At 72.0% G+C, this 13,527-nt stretch overlaps 4 protein-coding genes across 4 annotated transcripts; 3 read left to right on the top strand and 1 right to left on the bottom strand.

Moving 5' to 3' along the window:
• Positions 1–205: 205 nt before the first annotated feature.
• EXOSC4 (exosome component 4) lies at positions 206–2,465 on the top strand. The gene is given in 4 exon segments (XM_035570121.2): positions 206–433; positions 1,278–1,484; positions 2,065–2,221; positions 2,224–2,465. Coding segments are annotated over 4 exon segments (735 nt in total). The 5' UTR covers positions 206–262; the 3' UTR covers positions 2,424–2,465.
• Positions 2,466–3,254: 789 nt separating this feature from the next.
• On the top strand, positions 3,255–8,209 carry GPAA1 (glycosylphosphatidylinositol anchor attachment 1). Its single transcript, XM_035570117.2, has 13 exons — positions 3,255–3,326; positions 4,143–4,218; positions 4,299–4,478; positions 4,590–4,701; positions 5,300–5,447; positions 5,570–5,671; positions 5,742–5,938; positions 6,008–6,204; positions 6,288–6,441; positions 6,574–6,669; positions 6,841–7,037; positions 7,134–7,304; positions 7,381–8,209. The coding sequence occupies exons 2-13, from the start codon at positions 4,145–4,147 to the stop codon at positions 7,622–7,624; spliced, it is 1,872 nt and encodes a 623-aa protein (XP_035426010.1). The 5' UTR covers positions 3,255–3,326; positions 4,143–4,144; the 3' UTR covers positions 7,625–8,209.
• Positions 8,210–8,531: 322 nt separating this feature from the next.
• Positions 8,532–10,710, top strand: LOC118260130 (cytochrome c1, heme protein, mitochondrial). The gene is made up of 7 exons (XM_035570167.2): positions 8,532–8,685; positions 8,813–9,003; positions 9,396–9,522; positions 9,607–9,764; positions 9,908–10,068; positions 10,136–10,236; positions 10,391–10,710. Exons 1-7 carry the CDS (start codon positions 8,599–8,601, stop codon positions 10,493–10,495), a joined length of 930 nt encoding a protein of 309 aa, XP_035426060.1. The 5' UTR covers positions 8,532–8,598; the 3' UTR covers positions 10,496–10,710.
• Positions 10,711–10,887: 177 nt separating this feature from the next.
• LOC126913748 (ranBP-type and C3HC4-type zinc finger-containing protein 1-like) lies at positions 10,888–12,474 on the bottom strand (the record flags this gene model as incomplete). The annotated part of the gene is made up of 6 exons (XM_050716930.1): positions 10,888–11,305; positions 11,460–11,603; positions 11,688–11,786; positions 11,872–12,051; positions 12,125–12,236; positions 12,314–12,474. Coding segments are annotated over 6 exons (777 nt in total), but the record flags the coding sequence as incomplete, so codon positions are not given.
• Between the last annotated feature and the right edge of the window lie 1,053 nt (positions 12,475–13,527).

Below are 13,527 nucleotides of genomic sequence, written 5' to 3'. Positions count from 1 at the left end.
GCTCGGTACTCCCGGTCCTGCCCGTCCCGTCCCGTCCCCTCCCCTCCCGTCCCGTTCCGTCCCGTCCCCGCCCCGCCCCCGCCCCCTCTCCCCGGTCCCGGTCCCGGTCCCGGCCGGGCAGCGCGTCGCTCCGCCCCCTCGGGGGGCGTGGCCAGGGAGGGGGCGGCGGCTCGGGGGCGTGGCCGCGGGGCACGCCGGGAGCTGTAGTCCGGCGCGGGGTGTGCCGGGAGCCGTAGGCCGACGGGGGCGGGCCGGGGCGGCGATGGCGGCGCTGGAGCTGCTGTCGGACGAGGGGTACCGCGCCGACGGGCGCCGCGCCGCCGAGCTGCGCAAGGTGCGGGCCCGCATGGGCGTCTTCGCGCAGCCCGACGGCTCGGCCTACATCGAGCAGGGCAACACCAAGGCGCTCGCCGTGGTCTACGGCCCGCACGAGGTGAGCGGCGCCGGGCGCCGCGGGGGGGGATCGGCTCCGTGCGGGGGCGGCTGGGGGAGCCGGGGGGGTTCAGCCCGGGGAAGAGGAGGCTCGGGGGCGACCTCACCGCTCTCTGCAGGTACCCGACGGGAGGCTGCAGCGAGCTGGGGGTTGGGCTGTGCTCCCGCTGACAGGACGAGGGGAATGGGCTCAGGTTGCGCCAGGGGAGGTTTAGGATGGGTATTGGGAAGAACTTCTTTACCGAAAGGGCTGTGAGGCGTTGGGACGGGCTGCCCAGGGAGGTGGCCGAGTCACCATCCCTGGAGGTCTTTAAGGGACGTTTGGATGCAGAGCTTAGCGATGTGGTTTAGTGGGGGACTTGTTAGGGTTAGGCCAGAGGTTGGGCTGGGTGATCTTGGAGGTCTCTTCCAGCCTCGGTGATTCTGGGATCCTGTGACCCATGGGTGCAGGGGGACAGCCTGCTCCACCAGGGGCCTCTCCACAGGCCGCGGGGAGGGGAACTGCTGCTGCGTGCCTGGGGCGCCTCCTGCCCCCCTGCTGCGCTCACCTGGGGGCTGCAGGGCTGGTGCCCGCTCCTCTCCCTCCCAGCCGCTGTGCGGCAGCGTTTTTTTTTTTTCCCTTTTCTTAAATCTTCCCGCACAGAACAAACAACGTCACGCACTGGTCAGCAGCGGGGCCCTTCCCTAGCAAGGGGCAGCTTCTGGATGCCTCTCACAGAAGCCACCCCGATGGCCCCCTGCTACCAAAACCTTGCCACGCAAACCCACCGCACCCCCCTGACCTGCCCCCCCTGACCCTCTTCCCCCCCGTCCCGCTCCCCCCTGACCCTCTCCCGTGCCCCCAGATGCGCGGCCCCCGCAGCAAGGCGCTGCCCGACCGGGCGCTGGTGAACTGCCAGTACAGCATGGCCACCTTCAGCACGGGCGAGCGCAAGCGGCGGCCCCACGGCGACCGCAAGTCGAGCGAGATGACGCTGCACCTCAAGCAGACCTTCGAGGCCGCCATCCTGACCGAGCTGTACCCCCGCTCCCAGATCGACATCTACGTGCAGGTGGGCACGGGGGTGGGATGGGGCAGCCCCCCTGTGGGACATGGGGACGGGGACGGGATGGGGACAGGGCGTTCCCACTGCAGGACGTGGGGATGGGGACAGCACACCCCCCCTGTGCACAGGGATGCAAAAGGGGACAGCCTCTCCATGGAGAACAGGGGGGATTTTCCCTTTACAAGGGTCGGGGACAGCCCCTCTGTGGGGGACAGGGAGGGGATGGCCCCTCTGTGGGAGGCAGGGATGCAGGGGGGGGTGCTCCCTCTGTGGATCATGGGGGTGGGGGGACCCAGTTCCTCCGTGGGGGATGAGGATGGGGAGAGGATGGAAAGGGGAAGGAAAGGAAAAAGGGAAGGGAAGGGAAAGGAAAGGAAAAAGGGAAGGGAAGGGAAAGGAAAGGAAAAAGGGAAGGGAAACAGGAAAGGGGAAGGAAAGGAAAGCAAAGAGAAAATGAAGGGAAAGGAAAGGAAAAGGGACAGCCCCTCGAGGTGTGGCCATGCCCCACTTGCTCCTGGGGGTGCTGGGGGCAGCGAGGCCCCCCACCGGGAGCCGCCGGCACCCCCCCAGCGCTGCCGCTCCCCAGATCCTGCAGGCGGACGGGGGCAACTACTGCGCCTGCGTGAACGCCGCCACGCTGGCCGTCATCGACGCCGGCATCCCCATGCGGGACTACGTCTGCGCCAGCTCGGCCGGCTTCGTGGAGGACACGGCGCTGGCCGACCTCAGCTACGTGGAGGAGGCGTCGGGGGCCCGCAGGCGGCCCTGGCGCTGCTGCCCACCTCGGGGCAGATCGCGCTGCTGCAGATGGACTCGCGCCTGCACGAGGACCACCTGGAGGCCGTCATCGAGGCGGCCAGCGGCGCCTGCAGGGCCGTGCACGCCGTGCTGGACGGCGTGGTGCGCGACCACGTGCGGGAGGTCACCGCGCTGCTCGGGGACTGAGCGGGGGCGCCCGGAGGCAAATAAAGGGCGGCCCCGAACACCGCCGCTGTGTCACCTCCCTCAGGGCGCGGCGGGGACGAGGTTGGGAGCCCCCCCCCCCCATGTCCCCCTGCCCCGTGGAGCTTTTGGGCTGGGCCCCGCCAAGCCATTCTGCTGCGGGAGGGGGGGAGTGCTGAAAAATGGGAGAGGGGCGATAACGGACAGAGGGGAGGGCAGCTGGGGAGGGGAGGGGATGTGCCCCCCCGTGATGTGTCCCCAGCCTGGGGGCTCCTCCGTGTGCCCCCCACTCCCCCAGGCCCCCCCAGCCGTGCCCAGCCCCACCCCAGGGGGTTCGGGGAGCCCCCCGGAGCAGCCCCCAGCCCCCGGTCCTGGTGCCAGGGCTCCGGCACCCGCCCGGCCCAGCAGTCCTGGGCCCTCGGCGGGTCCCCCCGCCCGGCACGGCCGTCCCCAGCGCCTGGCGCCTTGCACTGCCACATCGCACACCTGCCCCCATTGCACGCCCGCCCCCCCCCACTCCCCCGCGGCACGGCTCCTTGCACACCCCCCTGCATCCCTGGTGCTCGGCTCCTTGCTCACACGCACACGCAGCGCCCCACCTTGCACGCTCCGGAGCACAGCTCCTTGTGCACACCCCCGCTGCGCCCCCCCAGCCCCGCGCCCCCCCCCGGCGCCTTGCACACCCCGTTACACAGCCCCTCCCCTCCCGCCTGGCACGGGCCCTCCCCCTGCAGGCCCCACGCCCCGCCCCCTGGCAAACCCCGCCCCTCACGAGCCCCGCCCCCCTCTCACGCCCCGCCCCCAGGGCTCCCCCCGCCCCCCCCCCCAGCCGCGCACGCGCGGGGCGGGGCCCGTCGGTGTCTGCGGGCTCCTCCCCGCGGCCGGGCCGGGCGGCGGGACCCGGAGGTGGGCGCGGGGCAGGGGGGGGGCAGGACCGGGGGGCGGGGGGTGTGCGGGGTGTGGGGGGCAGGCACGGGAGCCATGGGGTGCTTGGGGCCGGGTGTAGGGGCTGGGGGGCGCACGGGGGGCAGGCGCGGGGGCTGATAAAAGGGCTGGGGGGCAGCTGTGGGAGCCGTGGGGGGCGGGTATGGGGGCTGGGGGGGCGTTTGGGCAGGTATCGGGGCTGGGGGGTCCATGGGGGGCAGGTGTGGGGGCGGTGGGGTGCTTGCGGGGCGCTTGGGAGGCAGGTACGGGCACTGTGGGGGCGTGGGGGGCAGGTGGGGGGGTTAGGTGGGGGGGCTGGGGGTGCATGGGGGCAGGTGTGGGAGCCGTGGGGTGTGGGGGGGGCAGGTGTGGGCACTATGGGGTGCGTGGGGGGCAGGTACGGGGGTCGTGGGGTGCTTGGGGGGCAGGTACGGGCACCGTGGGGGGTGTGGGGCAGGTATGGGGGCTGGGGGGTTAGGTATGGGGGCTGGGGGTGCATGGGGCAGGTACGGGGGCTGTGTGTGTGTGGGTAGGTGTGGGAGCCATGGGGTGCGTGTGGGGCAGATATGGGGCCCTTGGGGGCTGGGGGTGCATGGGGGGCAGGCAGGGGGCTGGGGGGTAAGCAGGGGGCTGTGGATTGCTTGTGGGGTGGATGTGGGGCCATCAGGTGCATCCATGGGGCACAGACGTTGTGCTTGGGCACGGGGCCGTGGTTCCTCTGGGGGTGCCCAGGGGGCACCGGGGGGGCCTGGGGGCAACCCTGGGCCTGTGGGGACCCCCTCGGTGCTCCCCCCCCAGCCATGGGGCTGCTGTCGGACCCCCACTGCCGGCGGGCGCTGTCCCGCCTCGTCGTGCGCCTCAACACCCCGCTCTGGTGAGTGCCGGCCCCGCGTGCCGGGGGGGTCCCGCACCCCGGGGGGGTCCCGCTCCCCTCACGGCCGTGCCCTCCCGCAGCGTGCTGAGCTACGTGGCGGGGCTGGGCTGGTTCCTGGCCATGGCGCTGCCGCCCCTCGCGCCGCGCACCTACATGTCGGAGAACGCCATGGGCTCCACCATGGTGGAGGAGCAGTTCCCGCACGGCGAGCGCGCCCTCGCCTACGCCCGCGACTTCGCCGCGCAGAAGAAGAAGGCGGGGTGAGGGCCGGGGACAAACGGGGGCACCCCCCCTGCTCGCCCCCGCTGCGGCTCGGGGCAGGGTTTGGGGCCGGGGGGTCCCCGCACGGCTCCATCCCCGCCTCTCCCCAGGGGCATCCCCGTGGCCTGGCTGGAGAAGACGATGTGGGGCCTGGGGCTGGAGGTGTACAAGCAGCCCTTCGCCCGCACGCTGCCCTTCCCCGACGAGAGCCGCGAGCGATACGTGCGTAGGGGCCGTGTGTATGGGGCTGCCGGGGCTCCGCGGGGCCTCCGCCTGCACGGAGGGTGCCGGGGTTTGGTGGTGCCGGGGTTTGGCTCTGCCGAGCACCGCAGCAGCGGGTGGCCAGGAGGGTCCGGCTGTAAGGAGAAATGCAGAGAGGGACCTGGGGGTGCTGGTGGACAGAGCTTGGACACAAGGCAGCACCGTGTGCTGGGGGCCCAGAACCCCCCCTTTGCACCCTGGGCTGTGCCAGCAGCAGCGGGGCTGGGGGCGAGGGGGGGCTCGTGCCCCTCGGCCCCGCTCTACCGAGCCCCCCCTGCAGCGCCCGGCCCAGCGTGAGGACACGGAGCTGCTGGAGTGGGGCCGGGGCGGCCGCGGGGTGCCCGGGGCTGGAGCAGCTCCGCCGTGGGGCCGCCTGAGGGCTGGGGGTGCTGGGCCTGGGCAGGAGAAGGCTCCGGGGGCACCTCCCGGCGGGCTGCTGTGCTGAAGTGTTTGGGGGTCGCTCTCGGGTTTAGCTCTTGGGTTGCCCCGCGTGGAGCTGGGGGCCGGGCCGGATGATCGCCGGGGTCCCCTCGGCTCAGCCCGTTCCCTTGCTCCGCAGATGGTGAAGGGCACCAACGTCTACGGGATCCTGCGGGCACCGCGGGCGGCCAGCACCGAGTCGCTGGTGCTGAGCGTGCCCTGCAGCGAGGGCACGCAGAACAGCCAGGCCGTGGGGCTGATGCTGGCCCTGGCCGCCTACTTCCGAGGTGAGCCCGGCACCGTGCTTCTGCTCTGTGGGGCCTGGGTGGCCAAAGCCCCCCTGGGGGCTCCCGGCTTCCCGGAGGGGGCAGCACCCAGAGCGTGCCCCATGGCTGACGCCCGCACTCAGGTCAGATCTACTGGGCGAAGGACATCATCTTCCTGGTGAACGAGCACGACCTGCTGGGCATGGAGGCCTGGCTGGAGGCCTACCATGATGTCAACGTCACCGGTAAGGCCGGGGAGGCCGGGGGCCACAGCCCCGGGAGCCCCCCGTGCGCTGAGCGTCGCGGTGCCCGCAGAGATGCAGTCCTCGGGGACGCTGGGCCGCGCCGGGGCCATCCAGGCGGCCGTGGCGCTGGAGCTGAGCAGCGACGTGGTCACCAGCTTCGACGTGGCGGTGGAGGGGCTGAACGGGCAGCTGCCCAACCTGGACCTGGTCAACCTCTTCCACGCCTTCTGCCAGAAGAACGGGCTGCTCTGCACCATCCAGGGCAAGGTGAGCTGGCGGCGGCGCGGCGCTGGGGCTGGTGGTCCCCGTGCCCGCTCCGACACGGCCGTCCCGCAGCTGCAGCGCTCCGACTGGGACACGCTGCCCGCCTACGCGCACAGCCTGCAGACGCTGCTGCTGATGGTGCTCAAGCAGGGCTCGGGGCGGCCCCAGGGCGACCACGGCCTCTTCCTCCGCTACCACATCGAGGCCATCACCGTGCGCGGCATCAACAGCTTCCGCCAGTACAAGTACGACATGACCACCGTGGGCAAGTGAGTGCGGGGCTGGGGGGGTGCCCGGGGCTTGGGGGGGTACCCAGGGCCGGGGGGACCCGCGCTGAGGCTGGTCCCTGCAGGACGCTGGAGGGAATGTTCCGGAAGCTCAACAACCTCCTGGAGCGGCTGCACCAGTCCTATTTCTTCTACCTGCTGCCCTCGCTGTCCCGCTTCGTCTCCATCGGTGTCTACATGCCGGCCTTCGGCTTCCTCATCCTCGTCCTCGTCCTCAAGATATCCTTACTGGGGGGAGGACCCAGGCCGGGTCCTAGGGGACTGTGGGAGGGGGGGTCCAGGGGCTGGGGGTGTTTGGCTGGGGGGGCTCTGCTGGAGCAGCTCCGCTCGTTTCCCTGACTGCATGCCCATGCCCTGGACCTGTGGATGCAACTCAACAAATGTGAGGCGGCCTCGGCCGAGCGGCTCTGGGACGGGGACCAGGGGGCTGCCCACGCTGTGGCAGAGGTCAGGGGGCTTCTGTGTTGCGTTCCCCCCTTTTCCTTCTTGTTTTTTCCCCCTTCCTTCCTTCCCTCCCCACCTGCAGTCCCGGTGCCCGCGGACCCTTTGTGGCTCAGTTCCCTGAGGCAGGGCCGGGCCCTGCCCCAGCACCGGCCCCACCGCTGCCCTCTCCCACAGGAGCCGCGGCCGGGCCTGCTGGCCCTGGTGCCGCCGCTGCTGGTGTGCCACGCCGCCGGGCTCGCCCTCTACCTGCTGCCGGTGCTGGGGCAGCGCGTGGCCACCCAGCACTTCCCCGTCTCCGAGGCGGAGGCCGTGGTGCTCACCCTCATCGCCATCTACGTGGCCGGCATGGCGCTGCCCCACAGCGCCCACAGGTCAGGGGGTGGCCGCGGGGTGCCGTGGTGCTGAGCCCGTGGTGCTGAGCCCGTGGTGCTGAGCCCGTGGTGCTGAGCCCGTGGTGCTGCCTGCAGGGCACTGCCGGGTGGGGGAAGCGACCGGGGCTGGATGACACTGAAGCTGCTGGCGCTGCTGTACCTGGCCGCCCAGCTGAGCTGCGCTGCCCTCCTCAACTTCTCCCTGGGCTTCCTCCTGGCTGCCACCATGGTCCCGGCCGCCGCCGCCGTGCGTCCCACCGGCCCCAGGTGAGTTGGGGCCCCGTGGGGTAGGACGGGGACGGTCCCCGGACCCCGCTGAGCCGCGCTCTCCCTCCCCGCTCAGGCCGGTGCTGGCGGCGCTGCTGGTGCTGTCGACGCCGGCCGTGACGCTGCTGCTGGGCATCTTCCTGCACCGCGAGCTGGAGGAGCGGCCGGCGGGGCTGGCCGAGGGCTGGCAGCTCTTCCTGCAGGCGCTGGCCGAGGGGCTGCTGCAGCACCACCTGTACGGCGCCCTGCCCTTCCCCTTCCTCGCGCTGCTCACGTACCCCTGCTGGCTGCTGCTCTGGAACGTGCTCTGCTGGAAGTGACCGGCGGGCATGGACACGCGGGTACAGACAGACACATGGACGGATGGACACACGGACAGACAGCCTGGCACGGACGGACACAGCCAGGCATGGACGGACACATGGACGGATGGACACACGGACAGACACCGTGGCATGGATGGAGGGACAGATAGACACGGGCAGATGGAGGACACGTGGACAGATGGACACGGATGGACACACGGACAAGGGGGGGAGTGGAGGTGTCTTGGGGTGGGCTCAGCCCCCTGGGGAAGTGCTGGGGGGTGCCCACTGCGCGCAGGCCCGGTGCCCCCAGTCCTGTCCCGATTCCTCCCAGTTCCCCCCGGTGCCGATACCCCCCGCTGCCCCCGGTCCTGTCCGGCTTCTCCCCGGTGCCAGTACCCTCTGGTCCCCCCAGTCCTGTGCCTGTACCCCCTGGTGCCGGTACTCCCTGGTCTGGTCTCAGTACCCCCCGGTGCCGGTTCTGTCCTGTGCCGGTCCTGTCCCCGTGCCCCCCCGGTCCGGTCTCGATACCCCCCGGTGCCGGTTCCCCCCAGTCCTGTCCCGGTTCCCCTGGTCTGATGCCGGTTCCGTCCTGTCGCGGTATCCCCCGGTCCTGTCCCGGTCCTGTCCCCGTGCCCCTCCCCCCCCTCCCCCCCCGGTCTGGTCTCGGCACCCCCCGGTGCCGGTTCCCCCCGGTGCCGGTTCCCCCCGGTCCTGTCCCCGTGCGCCCCCCTCCTCGGTCCTGTCCTGGTCCCTCCGGTGCGGTGCCGGTTCCCCCCGGTCTCCGTCCCCGTGGCCCCGCTCCCTGTACCCCCCTCTCCCCCCAATAAACGCGGCCCCGCCCGGGGCTCAGCCCCCCCGGTGCGCGGGCGGCTCCCCCCGCCCCGTGCCGCCCCTTCCTGCTCGCGTCGCGTCCGGGGCGGGCCCGCGGCGTCCCCTCGACCTCGGGGCGGGCGGAGCGGGGCCGAGCGGAGCGGAGCGGAGCCGAGATGGCGGCGGTGGCGGTGCGGCGGCTCCCGCTGAGGCCCGGCGGCCGCCTCCTGCTGGCGCCGCGGCCTCGGGCAGCGCCCGCCGGGGTGAGCGGGGGGGGAGCCGGGAGGGGACGGGGGAGGAGGGGAGGGGACGGGGGAGGAGGGGGGGGGAACCGGGCCGGGCCCCGCGGTGCCCTTGCCCCGTCCCGCTGACGGCTCTGCCCCTCCCCAGGCCCGCGCCGCCTCCTCGTGGGGGCGGCCCCGCGGCGCGGCGGTGGCGCTGGGGGCGCTGGGGGCGCTGGCGGCGGGCGGCGGGGCGGCGCTGGCCCTGCACGGAGCCCTGAGCGCCGGCGAGCTGGAGATGCACCCGCCCAGCTTCCCCTGGAGCCACGGCGGGCTGCTCGCCGCGCTGGACCACGGCAGGTGCGGGGGGACGGGGGGGGACACGGAGGGGCCCGGGGGGTGGCCCGGGGGGGTGGCGGGGGCGGGGGCAGGACCCGGAGGGGGTCGGGGAGGGACCGGGGGAGGACCCGGAAGGGTCCCGGGGGGGACCCGGAGGGGTCCCTGGGGGAACGGGGAGGGGGGAACGGGGAGGGGGGACCGGGGGGGCCCAGAGGGGTTCGGGGGGAGACCGGGGAGGTCCTGGAGGGGTCCCGGGGGGGCCGGGAGGGACCGCGGGGGTCCCGGGGGGATCTGGGGGGACCCAGAGGGGACCGGGGGGTCCTGGGGAGGTCCGGGGGAGGGTCTAGGGGGAGACCCAGAGGGGTCCCGGGGGGTCCCGGGATGGCCGCGGCACTGAGCGCTCTCTCCTGCAGCGTGCGGCGTGGCTACCAGGTGTACAAGCAGGTGTGCGCGGCCTGCCACAGCATGGAGTACCTGGCCTTCCGCAACCTCATCGGCGTCACGCACACCGAGGAGGAGGCCAAGGCGCTGGCCGAGGAGGTGAGCGAGCCCCGGACACCCCCCCCCCCGCCCGCTGCCGTCCCCCCACCGCCTGCCCGCGGCTCAGCGCCCTCCCGCCCGCAGGTGGAGGTGGTGGACGGCCCAGACGAGAACGGGGAGATGTTCACGCGCCCCGGCAAGATCTCCGACTACTTCCCCAAGCCCTACCCCAACCCCGAGGCGGCACGAGCCGCCAACAACGGGGCGCTGCCCCCTGATCTCAGCTACATCGTCAACGCCCGGTAAGGGGCCGCCGTGGCGCGGGCACTCGGCTCGGGGGGTCCGGACACACGCGAACCCATTGATGCAAGGAGGACCCCAGCACCACCGCCCACACCCGGGGTCCCTGCAGCCCGATGCTGACATCCTGGGGTTTGCGTTGCAGGCATGGGGGCGAGGACTATGTGTTCTCCCTCCTCACCGGCTACTGCGACCCCCCGGCCGGCGTCACGGTGCGTGAGGGGCTGTACTATAACCCCTACTTCCCGGGACAGGCCATCGGCATGGCCCCCCCCATCTACAACGAGATCCTGGAGTTTGATGACGGTAAGTGGGGGCCGTGGGGCGCGGACCCAGTGCACGGGGGGTGCTCAGCTCCCTCCTCCCTCCCCAGGCACTCCGGCCACCATGTCGCAGATCGCGAAGGACGTCTGCACGTTCCTGCGGTGGGCGGCGGAGCCGGAGCACGACCACCGCAAACGGATGGGCTTGAAGGTCAGAGCCAGCCTGGGGCCTGGGCGACGGGTGGGCAGGGGGGAAGCCCAGGGGAGCAGTGCTGCCCCCTCCCTGGTGCTCCAAGGGGCCCCAAAGCCATGCAGTGCAGAGGGGGCCCCGTGGGGCAGAGAGCTTGATGCCTTCCTTCCCCCAGATGCTGATGATCTCCAGCCTTCTGATATCCCTCACCTACTACTTGAAGCGCCACAAGTGGTCGGTTCTGAAGAGCAGAAAAATGGTCTACCGGCCTCCCAAGTAGGGGTGGGAGAGGGGTGCCCCCACCTCCGTCCTGCGGCCCCCCGGGGGCACGGGGAGGAGCGTGCAGCGGGCATCGCGTGCTCCCCGCTCGCACGGCAGCTCGGTTATTTAACATCGCGCTCTGCACCTGCAGGCACTGCTGGCCACACGTGGGGTGGGGGGGCAGTGCCTGCGTGTTTACAGTTTGGGGACGTGGAAATAAAATCTGAATCGCCAGCTGGGAAGTGTTGTGTGGTCTGTGCGTGCTGCGGGTCTGTTGCATGGGGAGAGGCTGTGCAGGAGCTAACCCCATCGTGCCCATCTCTGGTGCTGAGGCAGGCCCCAGTGCTGTGACAGGGCTGAAGGTAACACCATGGCACGCAGACAGCTTTATTAGGATGTCACACAGACATGGCACACAGACAGCTTTATTGGGATGCCCTGCCCCGCCAGGACGCGCCACTCGCACCCGAGGAGCTCTGCTGCCAGCAGAGGCTGCGTGGAGGCCCTGCGGCACCGCGTGCCCTCCGGCCCCGCATCCCTCCTGTCCATCCCTGGCTGCCGCCAGCCTCGAGGGGGATGTGGCCCCGCCGCCATCCCTGCTACTGCAAGCGTCTCTCTAGGCCCTGCTGGGGCCCTGCTGCAGCTGCGCCAGCTCCAGCGCCCCCCGGGCCATCCCCGGGGGTGAGGAGCACGGCTCCCGCCCGGCTGCTTGGAGCCCCCATCCCACGGGGCTGGGCCAGGCCAGCGCTCAGTGGCAGTTCTGGCAGCGCGGGTGGCACCTCTGGCCGTTGACGTTGCAGCGGCACCCGCCACTGGTGTCCCCAGGACCCTGGTGGGGAGGAGAGCGGGTCAGGGGGGCCCAAAGCACCCAGTCCCGGGCCTCCAGACCCTGCTGTGACCAGGCATGAGGACCGTGACCTGGGAAGGGACTGGTGTGCAGGGAAGGGGGGGGGGGGGGGGGGTCCACCCCAAGGCGTGCTTACCCCCGGCCCCCAGCGTGGCCCCTTCGTCACCCAGCAGATCTCGGTCTGGCAGACGGTGCAGCGGATCCAGTCACAGCCGTCCTTCTTCTGCACAATGATGTGGCACGTGGGGCAGTGCATGGCCTCCCCGAGCTGCACCAGGGTCTGGCGGGGAGAGGCAGCAGTCAGGGAGGCGGGGACGGGCCCCGCACCCTCCCCGTCAGCCCCGGCACCCTGCGGTGCTCCCACCTGCAGCATGTCGCTGGTCTGCCGGGCGGCCGCGTCGTTCTGCGCCCGGAGCTGCAGGTCGTCCTGGTACTGCCGGCAGTTCTTCCCCTCGTGGATGGCCTGGGGGGGGCAGAGGTGCAGCGCTCAGCCCCGCCGCACACCCCGGGCATGATGCTGAAGGGGGCAGCGCGGCCGCCCCGCTCACCTTGCAGAGCAGGCAGTTGAGGGCCTGGCAGATGGGGCAGCGGAACTCGTTCACCGAGTCCTCGTAGATGCACCAGCCGCGGCAGTCCGTGGTCTTGCAGTGGAAGCTGTTCTGCGTGCGCCGCTCCGCCAGCACCAGGCTCCTCTCCAGGAAGCGCCGGTACTCCTCCGGCGACACCAGCTGCGGACGGGGCAGGGTCAGGATGCGGCCCCGCGCACCCCGGCGCTGCCCGCGGGCACCGGGCGCCACTCACCGCCCGGATCTCGCGCTCCTGGAGGTGGCTGCTGCAGGCGTAGGAGTCGTCGCGGAAGGGACAGGCCACCTCGGGCTCCTCGCTGTAGTTGATGACCTGGCGCAGGCAGTCCCTGCGGGAACAGGCGCGCCGTCACCGCCGGGGCAGGGCGCTGGAGGCCGGACCCCGCGCCGCTCGGCCCCGCGGTACCTGCAGAAGTTGTGCAGGCACTCGCGCAGCAGCACCCCCTCTCCCGGGGCGACCTGCTGGTAGCAGATGCGGCACTCCAGGACCTCCCGGTTGGGCACCAGCACCTCCTCCTCCAGCTGCAGCAGCTGCTGGAAGTTCCTCAGCCGCTCGGCCTCCAGCGCCTGCGGGCAGGGAGCGGCTGGGTGAGAGCGGCCCCCACCCGGCCCCCGCGCCCCCAGGCCCCCTCTGCCAGCACCGGGCGCCCTGGGCAGGTCCCTGGGGCAGGGCTGGGGGGGCTGCATTCACTCTGCCCCTGCAGGGCCCTGCTCACGCGGAGGCCGCGGGGCTGCTGTCCACACAGGGAGGCGACGCGGAGCCCTGGGATTTCTCTGTGCGGCTGAGGCCAGCGCACAATGCAGCCCCCATCTCCCCACGTCTGATGCAGAACCACGGAGCGCTTTGGGTCTGAGGGCCCCTCACAGAGCACCCCGTCCAGCCCCAGCCATGGGCGGGGACATCTCCCACCCCCTCAGGCTGCCCAAAGCCCCGTCCGGCCCGACGTTAACACTGCCAGGGCTGGGGACCCCCAGCTCCTCTGGGCAGCCAGGGCCAGGGCCTCACCATTCCCAGCATGGAGGATTTCTTCCGTGTCTACTCTAACCCCCCTCTTTTAGCTTAAAGCCATCCCCCCTGTCCTGTCACAGTCATAGGAAGGCCTGGGTTAGGAGGGACCTTAAAGACCATTTAATTCCACCCCCACCGCGGGCAGGGTGCCACCCCCTAGGTCACTCCCGTCCCCACAGCCCCACAAAGGGCCCCCCCGGCTCTCCTGCGGCCCCCTCGGGCACAGCAGCCCGCCGGGAGGTGCCCCCGGAGCCTTCTCCTGCCCAGGCCCAGCACCCCCAGCCGCCCCACGGCGGAGCTGCTCCAGCCCCGGGCACCCCGCGGCCACCCCAGCCCCACTCCAGCAGCTCCGTGTCCTCGCGCTGGGCCCGGCGCTGCAGGGGGAGCTCAGGAGAGTGGGACCAAGGGGCACGAGCCCCCCCCCTTACCCCCAGCCCCACTGCTGCTGGCACAGCCTGGGGTGCAAAGGGGAGGTTCTGGGCCCCCAGCACACGGTGCTGCCTTGTGTCCAAGCTGCTGCTGACCTTACCCCCTGCTCAGGGAGCGCTGCAGCCCCAAACCCGTTCACTCAGCGTTTCTGTGCGCACACAGGGACCACACTCGCCTGCCCC

Source organism: Cygnus atratus, unplaced genomic scaffold (assembly GCF_013377495.2).
Source record: "Cygnus atratus isolate AKBS03 ecotype Queensland, Australia unplaced genomic scaffold, CAtr_DNAZoo_HiC_assembly HiC_scaffold_53, whole genome shotgun sequence".
In the NCBI taxonomy this organism is placed as follows: Eukaryota; Metazoa; Chordata; class Aves; order Anseriformes; family Anatidae; genus Cygnus; species Cygnus atratus.
Note: the sequence above shows the minus strand (reverse complement) of the source record. Positions and strands in the feature narration are given on the sequence as shown.

Excerpts from the sequence above, each read along its gene's own strand:
- GPAA1 (XM_035570117.2), top strand. The coding sequence starts at position 4,145 with ATGGGGCTGCTGTCGGACCCCCACTGCCGGCGGGCGCTGTCCCGCCTC. Across the intron at positions 6,205-6,287 it reads GACATGACCACCGTGGGCAA|GACGCTGGAGGGAATGTTCC; the intron begins GTGAGTGCGGGG and ends TGGTCCCTGCAG. Across the intron at positions 6,442-6,573 it reads TCCTCGTCCTCGTCCTCAAG|GCCCTGGACCTGTGGATGCA; the intron begins ATATCCTTACTG and ends CTGCATGCCCAT.
- LOC118260130 (XM_035570167.2), top strand. The coding sequence starts at position 8,599 with ATGGCGGCGGTGGCGGTGCGGCGGCTCCCGCTGAGGCCCGGCGGCCGC. Across the intron at positions 9,004-9,395 it reads GCCGCGCTGGACCACGGCAG|CGTGCGGCGTGGCTACCAGG; the intron begins GTGCGGGGGGAC and ends TCTCTCCTGCAG. Across the intron at positions 10,237-10,390 it reads GCAAACGGATGGGCTTGAAG|ATGCTGATGATCTCCAGCCT; the intron begins GTCAGAGCCAGC and ends TCCTTCCCCCAG.